General features: G+C 40.4%; 2 protein-coding genes across 2 annotated transcripts; both read right to left on the bottom strand.

The window, feature by feature from the left end:
* Nucleotides 1-5,133: 5,133 nt before the first annotated feature.
* On the bottom strand, nucleotides 5,134-11,810 carry LOC118426800 (neutral cholesterol ester hydrolase 1-like). The gene is made up of 5 exons (XM_035836323.1): nucleotides 11,767-11,810; nucleotides 10,923-11,070; nucleotides 8,108-8,354; nucleotides 7,320-7,383; nucleotides 5,134-6,586 (listed from the first exon to the last, which is right to left on the bottom strand). The coding sequence occupies exons 2-5, from the start codon at nucleotides 11,064-11,066 to the stop codon at nucleotides 5,839-5,841; spliced, it is 1,203 nt and encodes a 400-aa protein (XP_035692216.1). The 5' UTR covers nucleotides 11,067-11,070; nucleotides 11,767-11,810; the 3' UTR covers nucleotides 5,134-5,838.
* Nucleotides 11,811-12,629: 819 nt separating this feature from the next.
* Nucleotides 12,630-14,269, bottom strand: LOC118427050 (arylacetamide deacetylase-like). Its single transcript, XM_035836687.1, has 2 exons — nucleotides 14,265-14,269; nucleotides 12,630-14,108 (listed from the first exon to the last, which is right to left on the bottom strand). The coding sequence occupies exons 1-2, from the start codon at nucleotides 14,267-14,269 to the stop codon at nucleotides 13,361-13,363; spliced, it is 753 nt and encodes a 250-aa protein (XP_035692580.1). The 3' UTR covers nucleotides 12,630-13,360.
* Nucleotides 14,270-14,908: the final 639 nt, after the last annotated feature.

Genomic DNA, 14,908 nt, shown 5'->3' with positions numbered 1-14,908 from the left:
GTGGGCCATGCTTTCATCCTGATGATGGCTGTTATGTTAGCTTTGCTGGGAAAATGTGGGCCATGCTTTCATCCTAATGATGGCTGTTATGTTAGGTTTGCTGGGAAAAAGGGGGCCATGCTTTCATCCTGATGATGGCTGTTATGTTAGTTTTGCTGGGAAAATGCGGGCCATGCTTTCATCCTGATGATGGCTGTTATGTTAGTTTTGCTGGGAAAATGCGGGCCATGCTTTCATCCTGATGATGGCTGTTATGTTAGTTTTGCTGGGAAAATGTGGGCCATGCTTTCATCCTAATGATGGCTGTTATGTTAGGTTTGCTGGGAAAATGTGGGCCATGCTTTCATCCTGATGATGGCTGTTATGTTAGTTTTGCTGGGAAAATGCGGGCCATTCTTTCATCCCAGACTGAAGTTCAATTAGCAGGTGGTGTCTCATTAAGAAGTGATATTGGCCATTAAGGCATGTAAGGTGTCTTATCTTGCAAATATCAAGCAATTCCCTTGGGTGCAATATCATTCTATGTTAGGTTTTCTGTTAGGTTTGAAAATGCACTGTGATCTCCTATGTCCAATTTCTTGCCATATATATTTCCCGTCGGTACTTTTCGTAGATTTTCGAACGCGTGAGGTCACCGAGCGAATTGAATCTAATTCGCCCGTTCGAAAATCGAAACCTTATTCGAACAAATGACGATATCTCCGGAAGCGTTCGGCATTTATTGGTCATGTTCGCGTGCGTTCCGCAAATTTGAAATAATGGCACGTGCAGCGCTCAGATTTTCAATGAGTTCTCACCACCCAACGACGTCTCATCTTTGCTCAATGAAGGTCGATATGCAATGAGATAGTGTTATTTAACCGTACTGTGTGTAAAAATTACTTCAAAATTTAATTTGAAAAGACTAAAAAAACAGCTCTGGGTGCCTTTAACAGCCCTGACATAGCTTTCTAAGATTAACTACGACTGCTGTGCATAAAAGACTAGCCATACGACGGACTGACCAATTAAAAGTGTTTTCAATGTTGTTAATTCCAGCCCCTAAAGGGGAATGGCTACAAGGGGAAACGCTACATCTCGTCTGGTTTGGACTGAAGCCTACAAACGGAAGATGGAAGTGGACTGATGGGTCAGCTTTATCCTACAGAAACTGGGCTCCGAGGGAACCTGGCCTAAACCCATGGGGGAAGACTATGATTTGTGGCAATGTGTACTCCAAGGTACTTCCATTATCTATGAATTCCAAATGCCAGTATTGTCTCATAATACTGTGTATAGAATAAAGTAAAAAGATCAGTACAAATTGGAAAAGCACAATTTTCGCGGAAGTGCAGAATTCTTTCCCTGTAGCCTTTTCTAAAGCTACTCGCACACGACGCTATATAAATCATTCGCCCCTTATTATCGTGTGGGATTAAAAAGCACACAAAAATGCCGGCCTTAAAGGGGGCATTCCACTGCAGAATGGAGTGTTATTTTTCAATAGATAATGTATCAATGAATACATGATCAGCCGACCTTTTAAGCCCCCTTCACACGAGAGCAAGAATCAGCCGGAATATACGAATGCCGTCGGAATGAAAATTCTTTTCTATTCCTGGCATATTCCTGGCATATTCCTGGCAATGCGTTGAGTGTGTTCCAGACATCCGTACTGCATTCCAGCTATTTGTGCCCGTTCTTTGGGCTGGCCCGAAAGTTTTTGACATGTTAAAAACTGTCGAGGTGTATTCGAAGTGGAGAAATATCGAATGGCATTCGAAGTGGATTCTAAGTGTATTATAACTATTCTAACTGCAGTATGACCGCATTCTGCGGCGTTCCAACATTATTCAAAACATTCTTATCTCATTCGATGGAGAACCGAAACGGCAAGCCACTTCGAACCCTGCCCGAATGTGGCCAAAAGAATATCTGGAATGCAGTAAGAATTTCTCGAATACACTACGAATTGCCAGGAATAGAAAAGACTTTTCATTCTGACGGCATTTTTGCTCATTCGTTCTCGTGTGAAGGGGATCTAAGGTCCATTTGGAATTCCCACTCGGAATGGCCCCGAATGTGTCACGAATTTTTCAAATACTTCATTCCGGCTGGTTCTGCTTGATTCCTGCTTATTCGGTTTCCATGTGAAGGCCCTATTATGGAATTACACTTGTGGCGAATTATGCAATGTTTGTAAAACAATATGACACTCACTAAACCCATGCAGACCCTACCCATGCATTCCCTATACGTTTAGACACTTCCTTTATGTGGGAAGAATATTTTTGGCATAAATGAGGGGCGCTAAGCACACCAAGAAGGTCAATTGTTCAAAAGATATCAAAGAACACATAACAAGACGTATTTTTCTCAGCGCCCCTGAAATTAGCTTTGGAACCTAACTTAAGTCAGGCGTTGTCAGGCACATTGTCTTCAGCCATACACCTTTCTCACGCGGCGGCCATCATAGATTGAAGACGAGGTCAATGAGGCAAACAGACAAAACTTATTTTCAAAATCAGCTCCAATTTAGTTTTCCCCCAGACCACACAAATTTTCACAATATAAGATCAAATAATAAATATTATAACCAGTGTTATGCAGCGAAATATGTAGCAACTTAGACTCGCGTACTGATCCCATATTCCCTGAAGAGATGCAAAATAAAAACATAATAATGCAAATATTTCACGGACATGCAGGCATTCTCTTATTGGTCAATTTTCTAATTTCCATGCTATCATTGGTTGAACTAATAATTATGACGGACAGTCTTTTGTTTGCCTCATTGAACTCGTTTTAGATCTATCATGGCCGCCGCGTGAGAAAGGTGTATAGGCTGAGATTGATGAATTTAATTAGAGGGTACTTGGGGAGTTTTGTAGAATACTGAATCCTTTTTGATGGGCGTGGGGCTAACGGGTACTTTATCGCATAATGTTACGTAGCATACATTTGTCACTTCCTACAATTAATATCTATCGGAAAATAACAGTCCCGTCTGGAGTGGAATGCGCCTTTAATCGACTTGTTTTTACCAGGTCATTAGAATAAGCATATTATGCAAATAGGTTCGCTCTATACTAATGTGTGGGAATAAAAAGTCCATCCTACATCCACTTGGTGTTTGACCAGGTTATTGCATAATTATACTATACCATTAGGCACGCCCTATATATAGAATCGTGAGCAAGTGAAACGGGCCACCCTGCACCTGCTGGTTTTTGACAGTGCTGATGTCACTGTTAAACCAGAAAACAAACAATTTCCTCCATTTGCCCAATTAACACTTTTTTCATGGTTAGAAAAACATATCTAATCGTACGCGTGTCAAAAGATGCTGAATATTAGAGGAATAAACGTTAATCTTTTATATGTGTAACATGTTTACAGGACGACAAGATTTACTTTTGTGGGAAGAGAGGACAGTGGAACGACACCAAGTGCTTTTATAAACGTTCCTACATTTGCAAGAAACCAAAATGAAACACAATCCTCCTTTATTTTGCATTCATAAAAGAAGTGAAACACATTTTAGATGACATTTTAGGAATAGGCGATAGTTTAGGACTGGCATTACTTTCAGCAAAAGAATTATGAGGCATATTAGTACATGATCAACACTTTCTTTATGAGTCTTTAGAAGACTAAAGATGCTCTCGCGTTTTGAGCCTTATGACTCTAAGTGGCAAGCTTTTAATAACCCTTTTTGTATGGATGCTTCTCCAGCAAAGTCAATATTGTAATAGACTGGTCCAAAAATAGTCAAATCGTAGATTAAGTTTTTCTGCTTGAGAACAAATACATGACTCTTATACTTCAACCACACTAAGAGGGAACATAACCCATTTATTAATTTCAAAGTTCATCTGTGTTGGTAGAAGTCATTCTTGAAATAGTTGAACTGTAATTTCGAAAATTTGGGTGAGTCCAATGTTTGTGTTGGAAATTACAGTTCAACTCTCTCAAGAATAATCCATTTATATTTTAGCAAATTATAAGACATGTGTGCACGAGGTGTGTGTATTCCTTGCTTTATATTACTCAGGATGCTCGCTCGTCATGATATGCAAGCTTTGATGTTATTTTTTCACGCTTTGAACTTAATCGGTATCGATTCTTTGTATTATGTAATATTGGTCGAGCCATAGTCGAATTTAAAGGACAGTATTATATACTATTGGTCGAGCATTATTCGAATTCAAGGGACAACAATATGTTTGCTTGTGACGAGATACAAGCCTCTATTTTCATCCACACTTTGAGGAGACACAAATGCAATTAACAGCTAATATAATGATTTAAAAGTAAAACATTTGCTGACAATTATGTTTTTTTCTATTATTATGATTCAGTGTTTACTTATCTTGTTAAGTAACTTCTGTATTTACGAGTTTTACTAGTATCTAAGTATCAATACACTGACGGAATATAGTAGACTCTAGAGATTTCTTCATTATGTCATATCATAAAAACATACAAGTTTAGATTGTAGATCTTTACGAATAGCAAATATTTATATCAGAAGGCTTTAAAATGATAGTGTAAGTGGGCAATACGGAGTATTTACAATATGTTTTAAATTTGCTCGAGGCATGGCTGGATTGTAGAACTAATAATTGATTTTTTTTTAATATTATTTCTCATCTATTTTTTTTTAACATTCACGCAATCCGATTGTCAAGATGTGGGGAAAAATGAGCTGGATGCAGAATTATGTATTTGCAGATTGTTGTATTATAGATCAAAGTGAAGAATCCCCCAATATGTTTATGTTGACAGAGATTCATGATAGATTTGAAAGGGTTTAAGAGATGTTGGAAACAGTTGCATCATTAAATCGTGTATATCTATTCTGGAGTACTTGTATTATTGACTCCACGGAGGTTACATTTATCTCCATGAAAAATGGAGATATAGTTTTTGGTGTGTCTGTGTGTTTGTCTGTGTGTGTGTCTGTGTGTCCGGATATTTGTAGTGAGCATAACTCAAGAACCTCTAAATGGATTACAATGATATTGATATTTGGTTTGTGGGTAGGTGTTGGGAAGACCAAGGTCAATGTCAATTTTGGGCCCCCTGCCTGGTATGTGATCTTGGTACTGCAGCAGAAATTCATTTATTTAATCTTTTGAACTAGATGTGCTATGGTCTTGATTTTTGGATGGCAGATAGCTTGTGTCATAAGGGATATGTGGTGTATATTTGGTCTCCCTAGCAGGTTGCTCTGGAACTGCAGGGCCATTTTTGTCAAAATCTTCTATGGGCGATAACTAAAGGAGGGAATGACAATTTACATGATATTTGGTATGTAGGTAGCTTAGACAGAGATGCACATCATGAAGTGCAAATTATGCAAACTGACACTAAATTTGCATATTTAATGAAAAAAATCCGTTATTGCAGTGTTTCCTTTATAGAACTCAATACATGCAATATATGTAGTTTGTGGCAGGTGGAACATTATCAGATACCAATTATGCAAATAATTCCTTAATTTGCATAATTAATGCAAAAGGGCCAAAATACATCGAAATTTAGCAACAATACGCTTATGTTTCTGACATTTATAACATATGGACTAAAACATTAAATGCAAATCACTGGAAAAAAATTTCAAAGGAAACATTAACGTGGGTATTTATGTTTTTATGTTACTTTTTAATTAAAACCTTATCCGACCGATGCATATGAACTGTAAATCCTATTATGGAAAGCAGTATAATAGTAGATAGTAGTTCCTCATTATTTGTGCTAATTAACTAGCAATTTGCAGAATTTGCATTTTATTGTCTATATCTCTGACACAACAAAAACTGTACCTCTATTTTTCGTGGAGGTAATGAGTAAGGTTCAAAGGTTCTTCTTTAGATACGCTAGGTAGTTCGCCATAGCTGTCCCCGCTGACTCATAAACATCGAAATAGATCAAAAATGGGTGGAAGCCATGTTCGTAATGATCGTGATTGACCTTTACCCCGGCCTTCCCAAGACGCTTTGCGTACATCACACCATCGTCCTTCAACACGTCATACTCACACGTCATCACGTACGTCGGTGGGAGACCTTTCAAATCAGCATCATCCGCCATCAACGGGGCAAAACGTGGATCCAAAATGGTCGCGATGTTCGGAATGTCAGGAAATTTGAGATTTCCCTTCTTAACCGGTTTAACGTCGACCATTTCGGGATCCACGTACCCGGCGTACTGAGATTTCTTAAGCTCCGCACTTGTGTGATTGTTGGCTTCAAACACTTTCTTGAAAGAGAGGTCATTGTTTAGATACCACAGCCAAAACGATACCATTAAATCTTTACTTAGACTGTTGAGGTGACCATGGTTGATGTAGGAAGGCGTGGTAAAGTTAATGGCTTGTAGGACGGGGTAGATGAGCGCCTGCGTCTTTAACTTAGGAAGTCCCTTTTCTTTAGCGAGTGCGAGAGTGACGGCTGCAGCCAGGTTGCCCCCTGCACTGTCCCCACTGATGCCGATACGTGTGCGATCAACGTTGTACTTCTCTGCGTTCTGGAGGAAGAACTTTGTAGCAGCAACGCTGTCATCAAATGCTGTCGGAAACAGGTGTTCAGGAGTGCGTCTATAGCTGTAAGATGATGTTACAAGTTCGTTAGCTGATAGACCAGAGTCTAGTATTTATCAACGACAGTGGACAACCATTCGCCAGCTTTCACTCTGGAATATATGTGTGAGCCGTGTGTGGGAAAATGAATTTATAGGTTTGTTAGGACTTTGAACATATAATCTGCATGTTTGTTAGATTTTGTCTTACCTTCTCCCTCATGATAAACTGAAAAGCGACCTGTGGGCCTATTTGAGCTTTTAGTTAGTAAATGACAACAAACACAGTACACACAAACAAAGAGACAGACCGAGAGATTACTACCCCTGACTTCTGTCAAGTTTTCTTACCAGACTTACAACATGGTGTCAGTGATGGGATTCTATTAAATCCCATTCTGGGCAGAACACAGCCTATGTGGATTTATATAGGGCCACAATGTGACTGGCTTCGACGCGGGAAAATAAAGTAGGGTGCACTTCAGGAATGCAAAAAAAGAATACGTTTGACTTTTGAGTTTAGGGTACAAGCCACAAAATCTTTATAAATGACCTACAAGTAAATCCTGTTGGCGTATCGCTTTCTCATACCCACTTGAAACGCCGCTGTGCGGAGATCAAATAACTGCACCGTGGTTAACTTCAACCAAATTTACCAAAATCTCCGCCCCGAAAGGAATATTGTAATATCGGCCAAGGGTGACACTATACAAATGCTTTTACTGCAGGGTACATAAAAACAATATCAATGTACTCACTCGACAGACACAACAACCGCCCCGAGCTGTTTGGCAACATGAGCTGTCATGGGATCTACGGTATCTGTAAACAACACCGGGTTGACATCATTGTTGTGTGTAGTGTTTCATGTTTATCACACTGTGTTTTATGCTCTATGCATGTGGTCATGTATCATTTTGTAATTTCTGTGGTACGTTTCACCTATAAACCCATATTCACCGAATTGATGTAACGTTAGTTCACCTTTATTCGCGGGGTAACCTTTATCCGCTGTATTTAACACCAGGCTATGTCGGGACATCAAGTCAACTAAGGGTGGTCTCAAACTGCATTATATTGGAAAAAAAGCAATTTGAAACCACGTTTACCGTCCAGCTACATGATATCCCTAAATATCCTGTTTTTAGGTACAATGGATATAGGTTACCCCGCGAATAAAGGTGAACTAGCGTTAGTTGATGTTTTGATCTGGTCCTTTTACTTTGAATGACCGAATAGTGAGGTCCATTTTAATGACGTCATTTTGTCACGTGATTACACAAGAAATGATACTCGTGCAGTCTTGCTATCGTACATTAAAATAAACTTTGGCTGTTGCTGATTGAAAACTCCATGGTATCACCGGTCCTTCTCGGTGGTCCAAAAAGCGTCTTACCCATGTACAACAAAATAGAAAATGTGAATACCATAAAAAGACAGGAACTAACGTTGTATTTTATACTCCAAATCAATGATAACTTATTGCAAATTCACGCCCGAATGCTAACTGCAAGCAAAGCAAAACAACGATAAAAGAATCGCTTACCGACAGTAGCAATAACCCAACCCCCTCCATGGATGTACACCAGACCAGGCGCTTTGGTGTCACTCTGTGCTGTTGACGTGGGTTCGTACACACGGACGTTGACCCCGTCAAACATGGTGTCGGTGCACTTCAGCCCTTCGCGGTACGAAGTACCCTTTAATTTCAAGCCAACGTTCATCCATGCTTCAAATACGGACCGGAAGATCTGAGCTTCCGAACCTGCGCTGAAATACTCTCCAATTCTACCCTGGAAAATGAGAAGAAACCATAACGGCATAAGAATACATTCTTAAACTAGAGCTCCACGAAACACACACCTTCGCCAAACAATCGAGGCTTATTACGGAGAATGCCCTTATGGGGGCACACACCAGTTTATTTGGGGGTTCAAATGGAGGCGGCACACCCTCAAGTCTAGCGACCATCTCTTCCAGGGAATTATCCTGAAGGAAAATAACTGTATATGGGGTGAGAGGATATACCTTCAGCTACAAGACCAACTGAGTTTCGATCCTTCAACTTCTCTAATTTTGAAAAATTATAGGGAAAAAACATTATTTTCATGTCAAAAATGATGCACAAAATCGGGCATTTTCGCATTGGATAAAACAGATGAAGCAGATTTTTCCGGCAAGCACGACTGATACTGCCAGAAAGAGGAAAATCTAAAGACTAATCCAGCCAATTATAAAGAAAATTCTAGTACTACAGTTTTTTTAATCATCCACGGCGCGCGGCATTGCAACTTTGCTTGACACAGCGCTTCAGAGGTAAATCTAGGTCACGGGCCTCTTTACATTCAGGCGTAGGGATATCGCGGAAGCAACGCGCGGACCAAAACACAATTTGCACCAAAAACACACCATTTCCTAGGCTTTTCAGCCATGTAACCGTTTAATGTCATTTCGCAGGAAATACTGAGAAATGTCAACTCAAACATGGGCCCTCGGAAGCCTTTCGTCACTTTTTGGTCGCGGACTACCACGGACCCCGGTCGCGGAAGAACTGGGGTGTGCACCGTTATCAAAGATTTTAAGGTCTTATTCATGTATTTGGTACTTACGGTGAAGGGGTGTTTTCCTCCTTATTTCCTAAATTTCAACACCAACTTTGACCCTCCGCTGCAGTACCAAAACTTGTCGCCAGGACGCCCAATATCGAACTTGACCCTCATTTTCCAAACCCCTAAATAACTACTACTAGTAAATATAATGCAAAACGATCCATGGCGTCAAAAGTTATCTTGTCCGCAAATACACACAAGCACACACTCGCCCCGCTGCACTCACGACAACAAGCTTGGTATACCAAATATCGCGACATTCCATCCACAGCTGCCCGAGTTATATGAGATTGACCTATATATTGGGACACAAAATTTTCTGCCCAAAACATAACCTTCTTGGCGAAGGTAAAAAGGCGTTCACATTGTGATCATGACGCTATTGTACTCAAAAGCGTAACATCAAAAAACGAATGAGGATAGCTTTTGAAATAAGTTCTAGAAGAGCTAGATATAGAAAAGGTTTGAAAAAGAAGAATTTCATCAGTATTATTCATTTGTACATTTTTGCCTTGCCTCGCATCGGAAAGGCCTTCCGCTTGATTTCTTCCATGGTTGGACGGACCTTTTAACCCAGCCCTTCCAAAGCCCCTTCTAAAGGCCCTTCTTTCCTTGCCGAGTTTCATGGCTTAGTTAGACAATGGTACATTCCAGGCGAGTATTAAAACTCTCTTCTAGACGCATGTTACTGTATGTGGTCCAGCGTAATAAATCTACGCTTTAACTCACCATGTTTATATAAAGATATATCACAAATTGGATCAGAAGGAACTTATTTTGTAATAAAAAATAATGCATATTCATTGTGGGTCAAAAAGTTTTACAAAACCTGTATAATGTGCCAATAATTCATCTGACATAAATTATGATAATGAGGTAAATTTCCAATATCCCCTAGTACACTCGGGGATTTTGCTGCATTTCCTACTGAAGTTGCTAGGTGTCGCTCTTAGCAGTTCATCCTCGTAAGAGGTGCATATACTGATATAGCAACAATATCAACTAGGGGACTAGTAGCCAGGTAAGTACATTTAGTCCTTTTAAAGACATTTGTGACTATGAATGTCCTTGATAGAGCTTGCATTGTGTGAAAAGAAGATTTGGGACTGGATTGGCACCTGGAGAAGTCACCAAAGCTTTCCGTATGTAGGAACTTGGGTGAGAGGGGGGCGACATGTGGAACTCGGGATTTTTAAGCGTAGAATCTAGTCTAACTTACCAAAATAACATAAAATACGCGGCAAGGCACAGCTTTTTTAAAAAGAATTTCTTGTTTGTTGGTTGCCTGTTTGCTTGTTCCTTTTGCTTCTTTATTAAGGTCATGGGAGGGAGTAAGGTTTAGACAAAATACAATGAAAATACACATTTTGTATGCAGTTCTTTTTTTTAGTTTTGTTAGAAAGCCTTTGGAGACTTTTACGCCACTAGCTGTGCTTCTTCTTTACGGCGTAAGAGGTCGCTTAGCACTACGCTTAGCCCACATTTCCATTTCTGAGACCGAGTTGCGAGTTCTGAGTGACCAAGGGTTTGGCAGATCGTGTGGCATAGAGCGATTCTCTTTAAAGTTTTGTGTGTATCTTTGTCCGTTTACACTTTGCATTACATCATATTCTAATTATGAAATCAATGGTTGCCGTTGAAGATTAAAGTTTAGAAGCTTTGCGGTCGTTCAGAGGGCGAGCGCCGTTTAGTGAAAGTGGGCATTATTACAAGCGGTGGGTGTGATAAAAGGGTGTGACAACAAGCTCTTACCAGGTTCAGTGCTGTTCTGAAAATTATTCCGGTCATTTTAGCGTACATATGTGGCTCTGCTATTCCCTGTGGCACAGGTTCGTTACAGTAGTACGCCAGGAGAGCCGCTACCGCCACACACACCAGGGCTGCCTTCAACACCATGGTTCTGTATCACAAGGCAAAGTACACTTGACTTTCCGACTCTACGTTGGGGAGAATTAATGCCATATTTCCTTTCAAAAACCAACAACAATTCAACGATTCACTGCGACACCTAAGTCACCAGAAGTTGTAATGATTTCTTGCGAATGGCAAAACGTCCCTACCTTGCTGACTTGTCCTAGCACACTAGAATTTAATATTGCCCAGTCCTGTTCAGTCCTACTGTTCAGTTATATGTAGCGACCGAACACGCCCCTTTTGACGTTGACTTTTGCCCCTTTTTCTATTTTAATCCAAACAACAGTATGGATTGCAACAGTAGACTCCGTTGCAGTCTTCGAACGTTGCTGTTTTTTTTTATTGGGGGGGTCGCTTTTCAACGTTGGCTGTGTTCTCTTGTGTCGGGAAAGGGAGTTTGTCGATTACGGGAGTTTGCTGTGAAAGTAAGTTTGCTGTGCGCTTCCCTGTGGCACAGGTTCGTTACAGTAGTACGCCAAGAGAGCCGCTACGGCCACACACACCAGGGCTGCCTTCAACACCATGGTTCTGTCTGGGCAAAGTGCACTTGACTTTTTTCAGCTGTACGTGGGGAAAATATATGCTACGTTCCCTTTCAAAAAGGAACTACAATACTTCGACACCTACGTCAGATAAATCAGAAGTTGCAACATTTCACACGGACCGTTGAAAACGTCCCTACCTTGCTGACTTGTCCAAGCCCACTAGAATGTGCCCGATCCTGTTCAATCTAATTGCTGTTCGATCGTTCTCTGAGCTGCTGCTGAGCGCGCAAAAACTCCCCCTTTTGCATTGCTAGTTGAACCAACAACCAGTTATAGGTTACCTATTGATTGCCCTTTGCAGTGGATTTGACGTCCTATAGCTCCCAAACGGCTTGAGCTAGAACAACCAAACTTAGTGACTTTTCCTAGAATATTGTTGTCAACAATTTACAAAAAATAGCGTAAGTTTATAATTTTCCGTGTTGCCAATGGGTTTATGAAAGGCATATTTAACAAAAGTCACTAATTTTGGTTGTTTGGCTTTGAAGGTGTTACGGTCGAAATTGCAGACATAAACCACTTGAAAAAATTAAAAGAATAACAGTACCTTTAGAACAGTTGTGATTTTTTGCAAACAATCAAGTGCATGTAGTGTTGATTTAGACATGTTTAAGATAAGGTATCGTATCAAAACATTGCATGCGTCAATACAATTGATAACTTTGTTTATCATATGTAGATACCCTATATTCGCTTGGAATCAGCCGTGGCCTAGCTCTATTAGACCTTATATGTATTGCTGTCATCGATGTGTGCTGAAGACACTCATCTCGCCCGCGTCTCGGATGCTATTTTGAGCTAAGGGCACAACCCGTCGTACATGCAAATACGTGCTGTCTACGTGCCAAAACGTGGGCAATCTATTGGGATCCGTAAGTGGTAACTACCGCCTCCGTACAAACTCGTAGGGAACCCGACGGATTTTGGAGCACGCAGACACGCCGTAGAACTTTACGTGCAGGCAAAACTTTGTGTGCTTTCGGGCTGCGGATTGGCCACCCGTACGTGCCAGTACGGGCGACGCGCCTGCCCTGCACAGCCTAGACGTTTTCAGAAATACGTGGCGGACGTGGCCTAACAAAAGAACGTACGGACGAATTGCACGTACGGCGGGTTGTGCCCTTAGCTTTATGGTGAAGTCACATTTTCCGTGATCCAAACAAATTTGATGTCGTGGAATGTAACGCGGATATAAAGTCTACGATGTAGCGATCGGGTAGGCTCAATATTTTGGCTGCAATATCATTCGGAGCGTCAAGAAATAGCAAACGATACACAGTACATATTACTATTAGCCGTGATTTGCTGAACACTTCATTGAGACTTTAGGCAAAGATGGCATTAGTTTAACTAAATAAATGCACATTTATACATTTATACACTCAAGTTACATTCTTTGATAACATATTATGAAAATTTAGTAACAATACGCTTATGTTTCTGACATTTATAACATATGGACGAAAACATTAAATGCAAATCACTTTAAAAGATATTCACTGAACAAAGGTAACATTACCGTAGGTATTTATTTTTTATGTTCCTTTTTAATAAAAACCTTATCCTCATGTTTGCATCTGAACTGTAAATCCTATTATGGAAAACAATATAATCGTTAAAGTTCCTCATTATTCATAGTAATTAACTAGCAATTTGCATAATTTGCATTCTACATCTCTGACACACCAAAAACTGTATACCTCTATTTTTCGTGGAGGTAATGAGTAAGGTTCATAGGTTCTTCTTTAGATACGCCAGGTAGTTCTCCATAGCTGTCCCCGCTGACTCATAAACATAGAAATGGATTAAAAATGGGTGGAAGCCATGTTGGTAATGATCGTGATTGACCTTTACCCCGGCCTTCCCAAGACGCTTTGCGTACATCACACCATCGTCCTTCAACACGTCATACTCACACGTCATCACGTACGTCGGTGGGAGACCGTTCAAGTCAGCATCATCCGCCATTAACGGGGCAAAACGTGGATCCAAAATGGTCGCGATGTTCGGAATCTTGGGAAATTTGAGATTTCCCTTCTTAACCGGTTTAACGCCGACCATTTCGGGATCCACGTACCTGGCATACTTAGATTTCTTAAGCTCCACACTTGTGTGATTGTTGGCTTCGAACACTTTCTTGAAAGAGAGGTCATTGCTTAGGTACCACAGCCAAAACGATACCATTAAATCTTTACTTAGACTGTTGAGGTGACCATGGTTGATGTAGGAAGGCGTGGTAAAGTTAATAGCTTGTAGGACGGGGTAGATGAGCGCCTGTGTCTTTAACTTAGGAAGGCCCTTTTCTTTAGCTAGTGCGAGAGTGACGGCTGCAGCCAGGTTGCCCCCTGCACTGTCCCCACTGATGCCGATACGTGTGCGATCAACGTTGTACTTCTCTGCGTTCTGGAGGAAGAACTTTGTAGCAGCAACGCTGTCATCAAACGCCGCCGGAAACAGGTGTTCAGGAGCACGTCTATAGCTGTAAGATGATACGGAAGATATTAACGTTTGCTAGCTAACAGACCAGAGTCTAGTGTTTATCAAAGGAAACAAACACGAACTATACGCCAGATTTAACCCTTGAATGAGTTTTTGTGATACCATGTATGTGTGAGGATATAAATGGAAAAAATACTTCATGCCAATAAATTTGAGGTTTATATGGATAACAACAGTACAAATTAACAAACAGGGGGATTGTTGTTTCTGTCTCTAGTGATGAAATCCACGGGCATTCCGCCGCTAATACTGACATTTGGCTGTGGACTTCATCAGTATGTAGTGATGAAATCCACGTCGCTAATACTGGCATTTGGCTGTGGTTTTCATTAATATGTAGTGATGAAATCCATGGGCATTCCGTCGCTAATACAAATGTACTGACATTTGGCTGTGGATTTCATCAATATATATGGATGAAATCCACGGGCATTCCGTCGCTAATACTGACATTTGGCTGTAGATAGTAAAACGCCCTTTCACTAATCCTTTTACACAGAGTAATCAATTTTAGCTAATTTATGTCAATCGATTGTGTGATACAATGCAGATACCATTTGTAACAATTTGAATTGATAAAGACTATACAGAGCTAGAAGTTCGAAAATGGTACGTATACTTTTAAAGTGGTTTGCACAAAGCTAGGATGGCTTTATTGGGATCGTAGATATGAAGGTAAAGATTTTAACTCTCCCATACTTGCCTTCGTTCTAACTGAAAACTGAAAAACCAATGTTATTTTTCAGCATACATGGAGTTGTCTTTGTCTTAGTATTGTGG

The sequence above is a fragment of the Branchiostoma floridae genome, chromosome 12 (genome assembly GCF_000003815.2).
Source record: "Branchiostoma floridae strain S238N-H82 chromosome 12, Bfl_VNyyK, whole genome shotgun sequence".
In the NCBI taxonomy this organism is placed as follows: Eukaryota; Metazoa; Chordata; class Leptocardii; order Amphioxiformes; family Branchiostomatidae; genus Branchiostoma; species Branchiostoma floridae.
This window is presented reverse-complemented; position numbering and strand designations above follow the sequence as displayed.

Excerpts from the sequence above, each read along its gene's own strand:
- LOC118426800 (XM_035836323.1), bottom strand. The coding sequence starts at position 11,066 with ATGGTGTTGAAGGCAGCCCTGGTGTGTGTGGCGGTAGCGGCTCTCCTG. Across the intron at positions 8,355-10,922 it reads TCAGAACAGCACTGAACCTG|GGTAGAATTGGAGAGTATTT; the intron begins GTAAGAGCTTGT and ends CTCATTTTCCAG. Across the intron at positions 6,587-7,319 it reads GCGGTTGTTGTGTCTGTCGA|CTATAGACGCACTCCTGAAC; the intron begins GTGAGTACATTG and ends ATCATCTTACAG.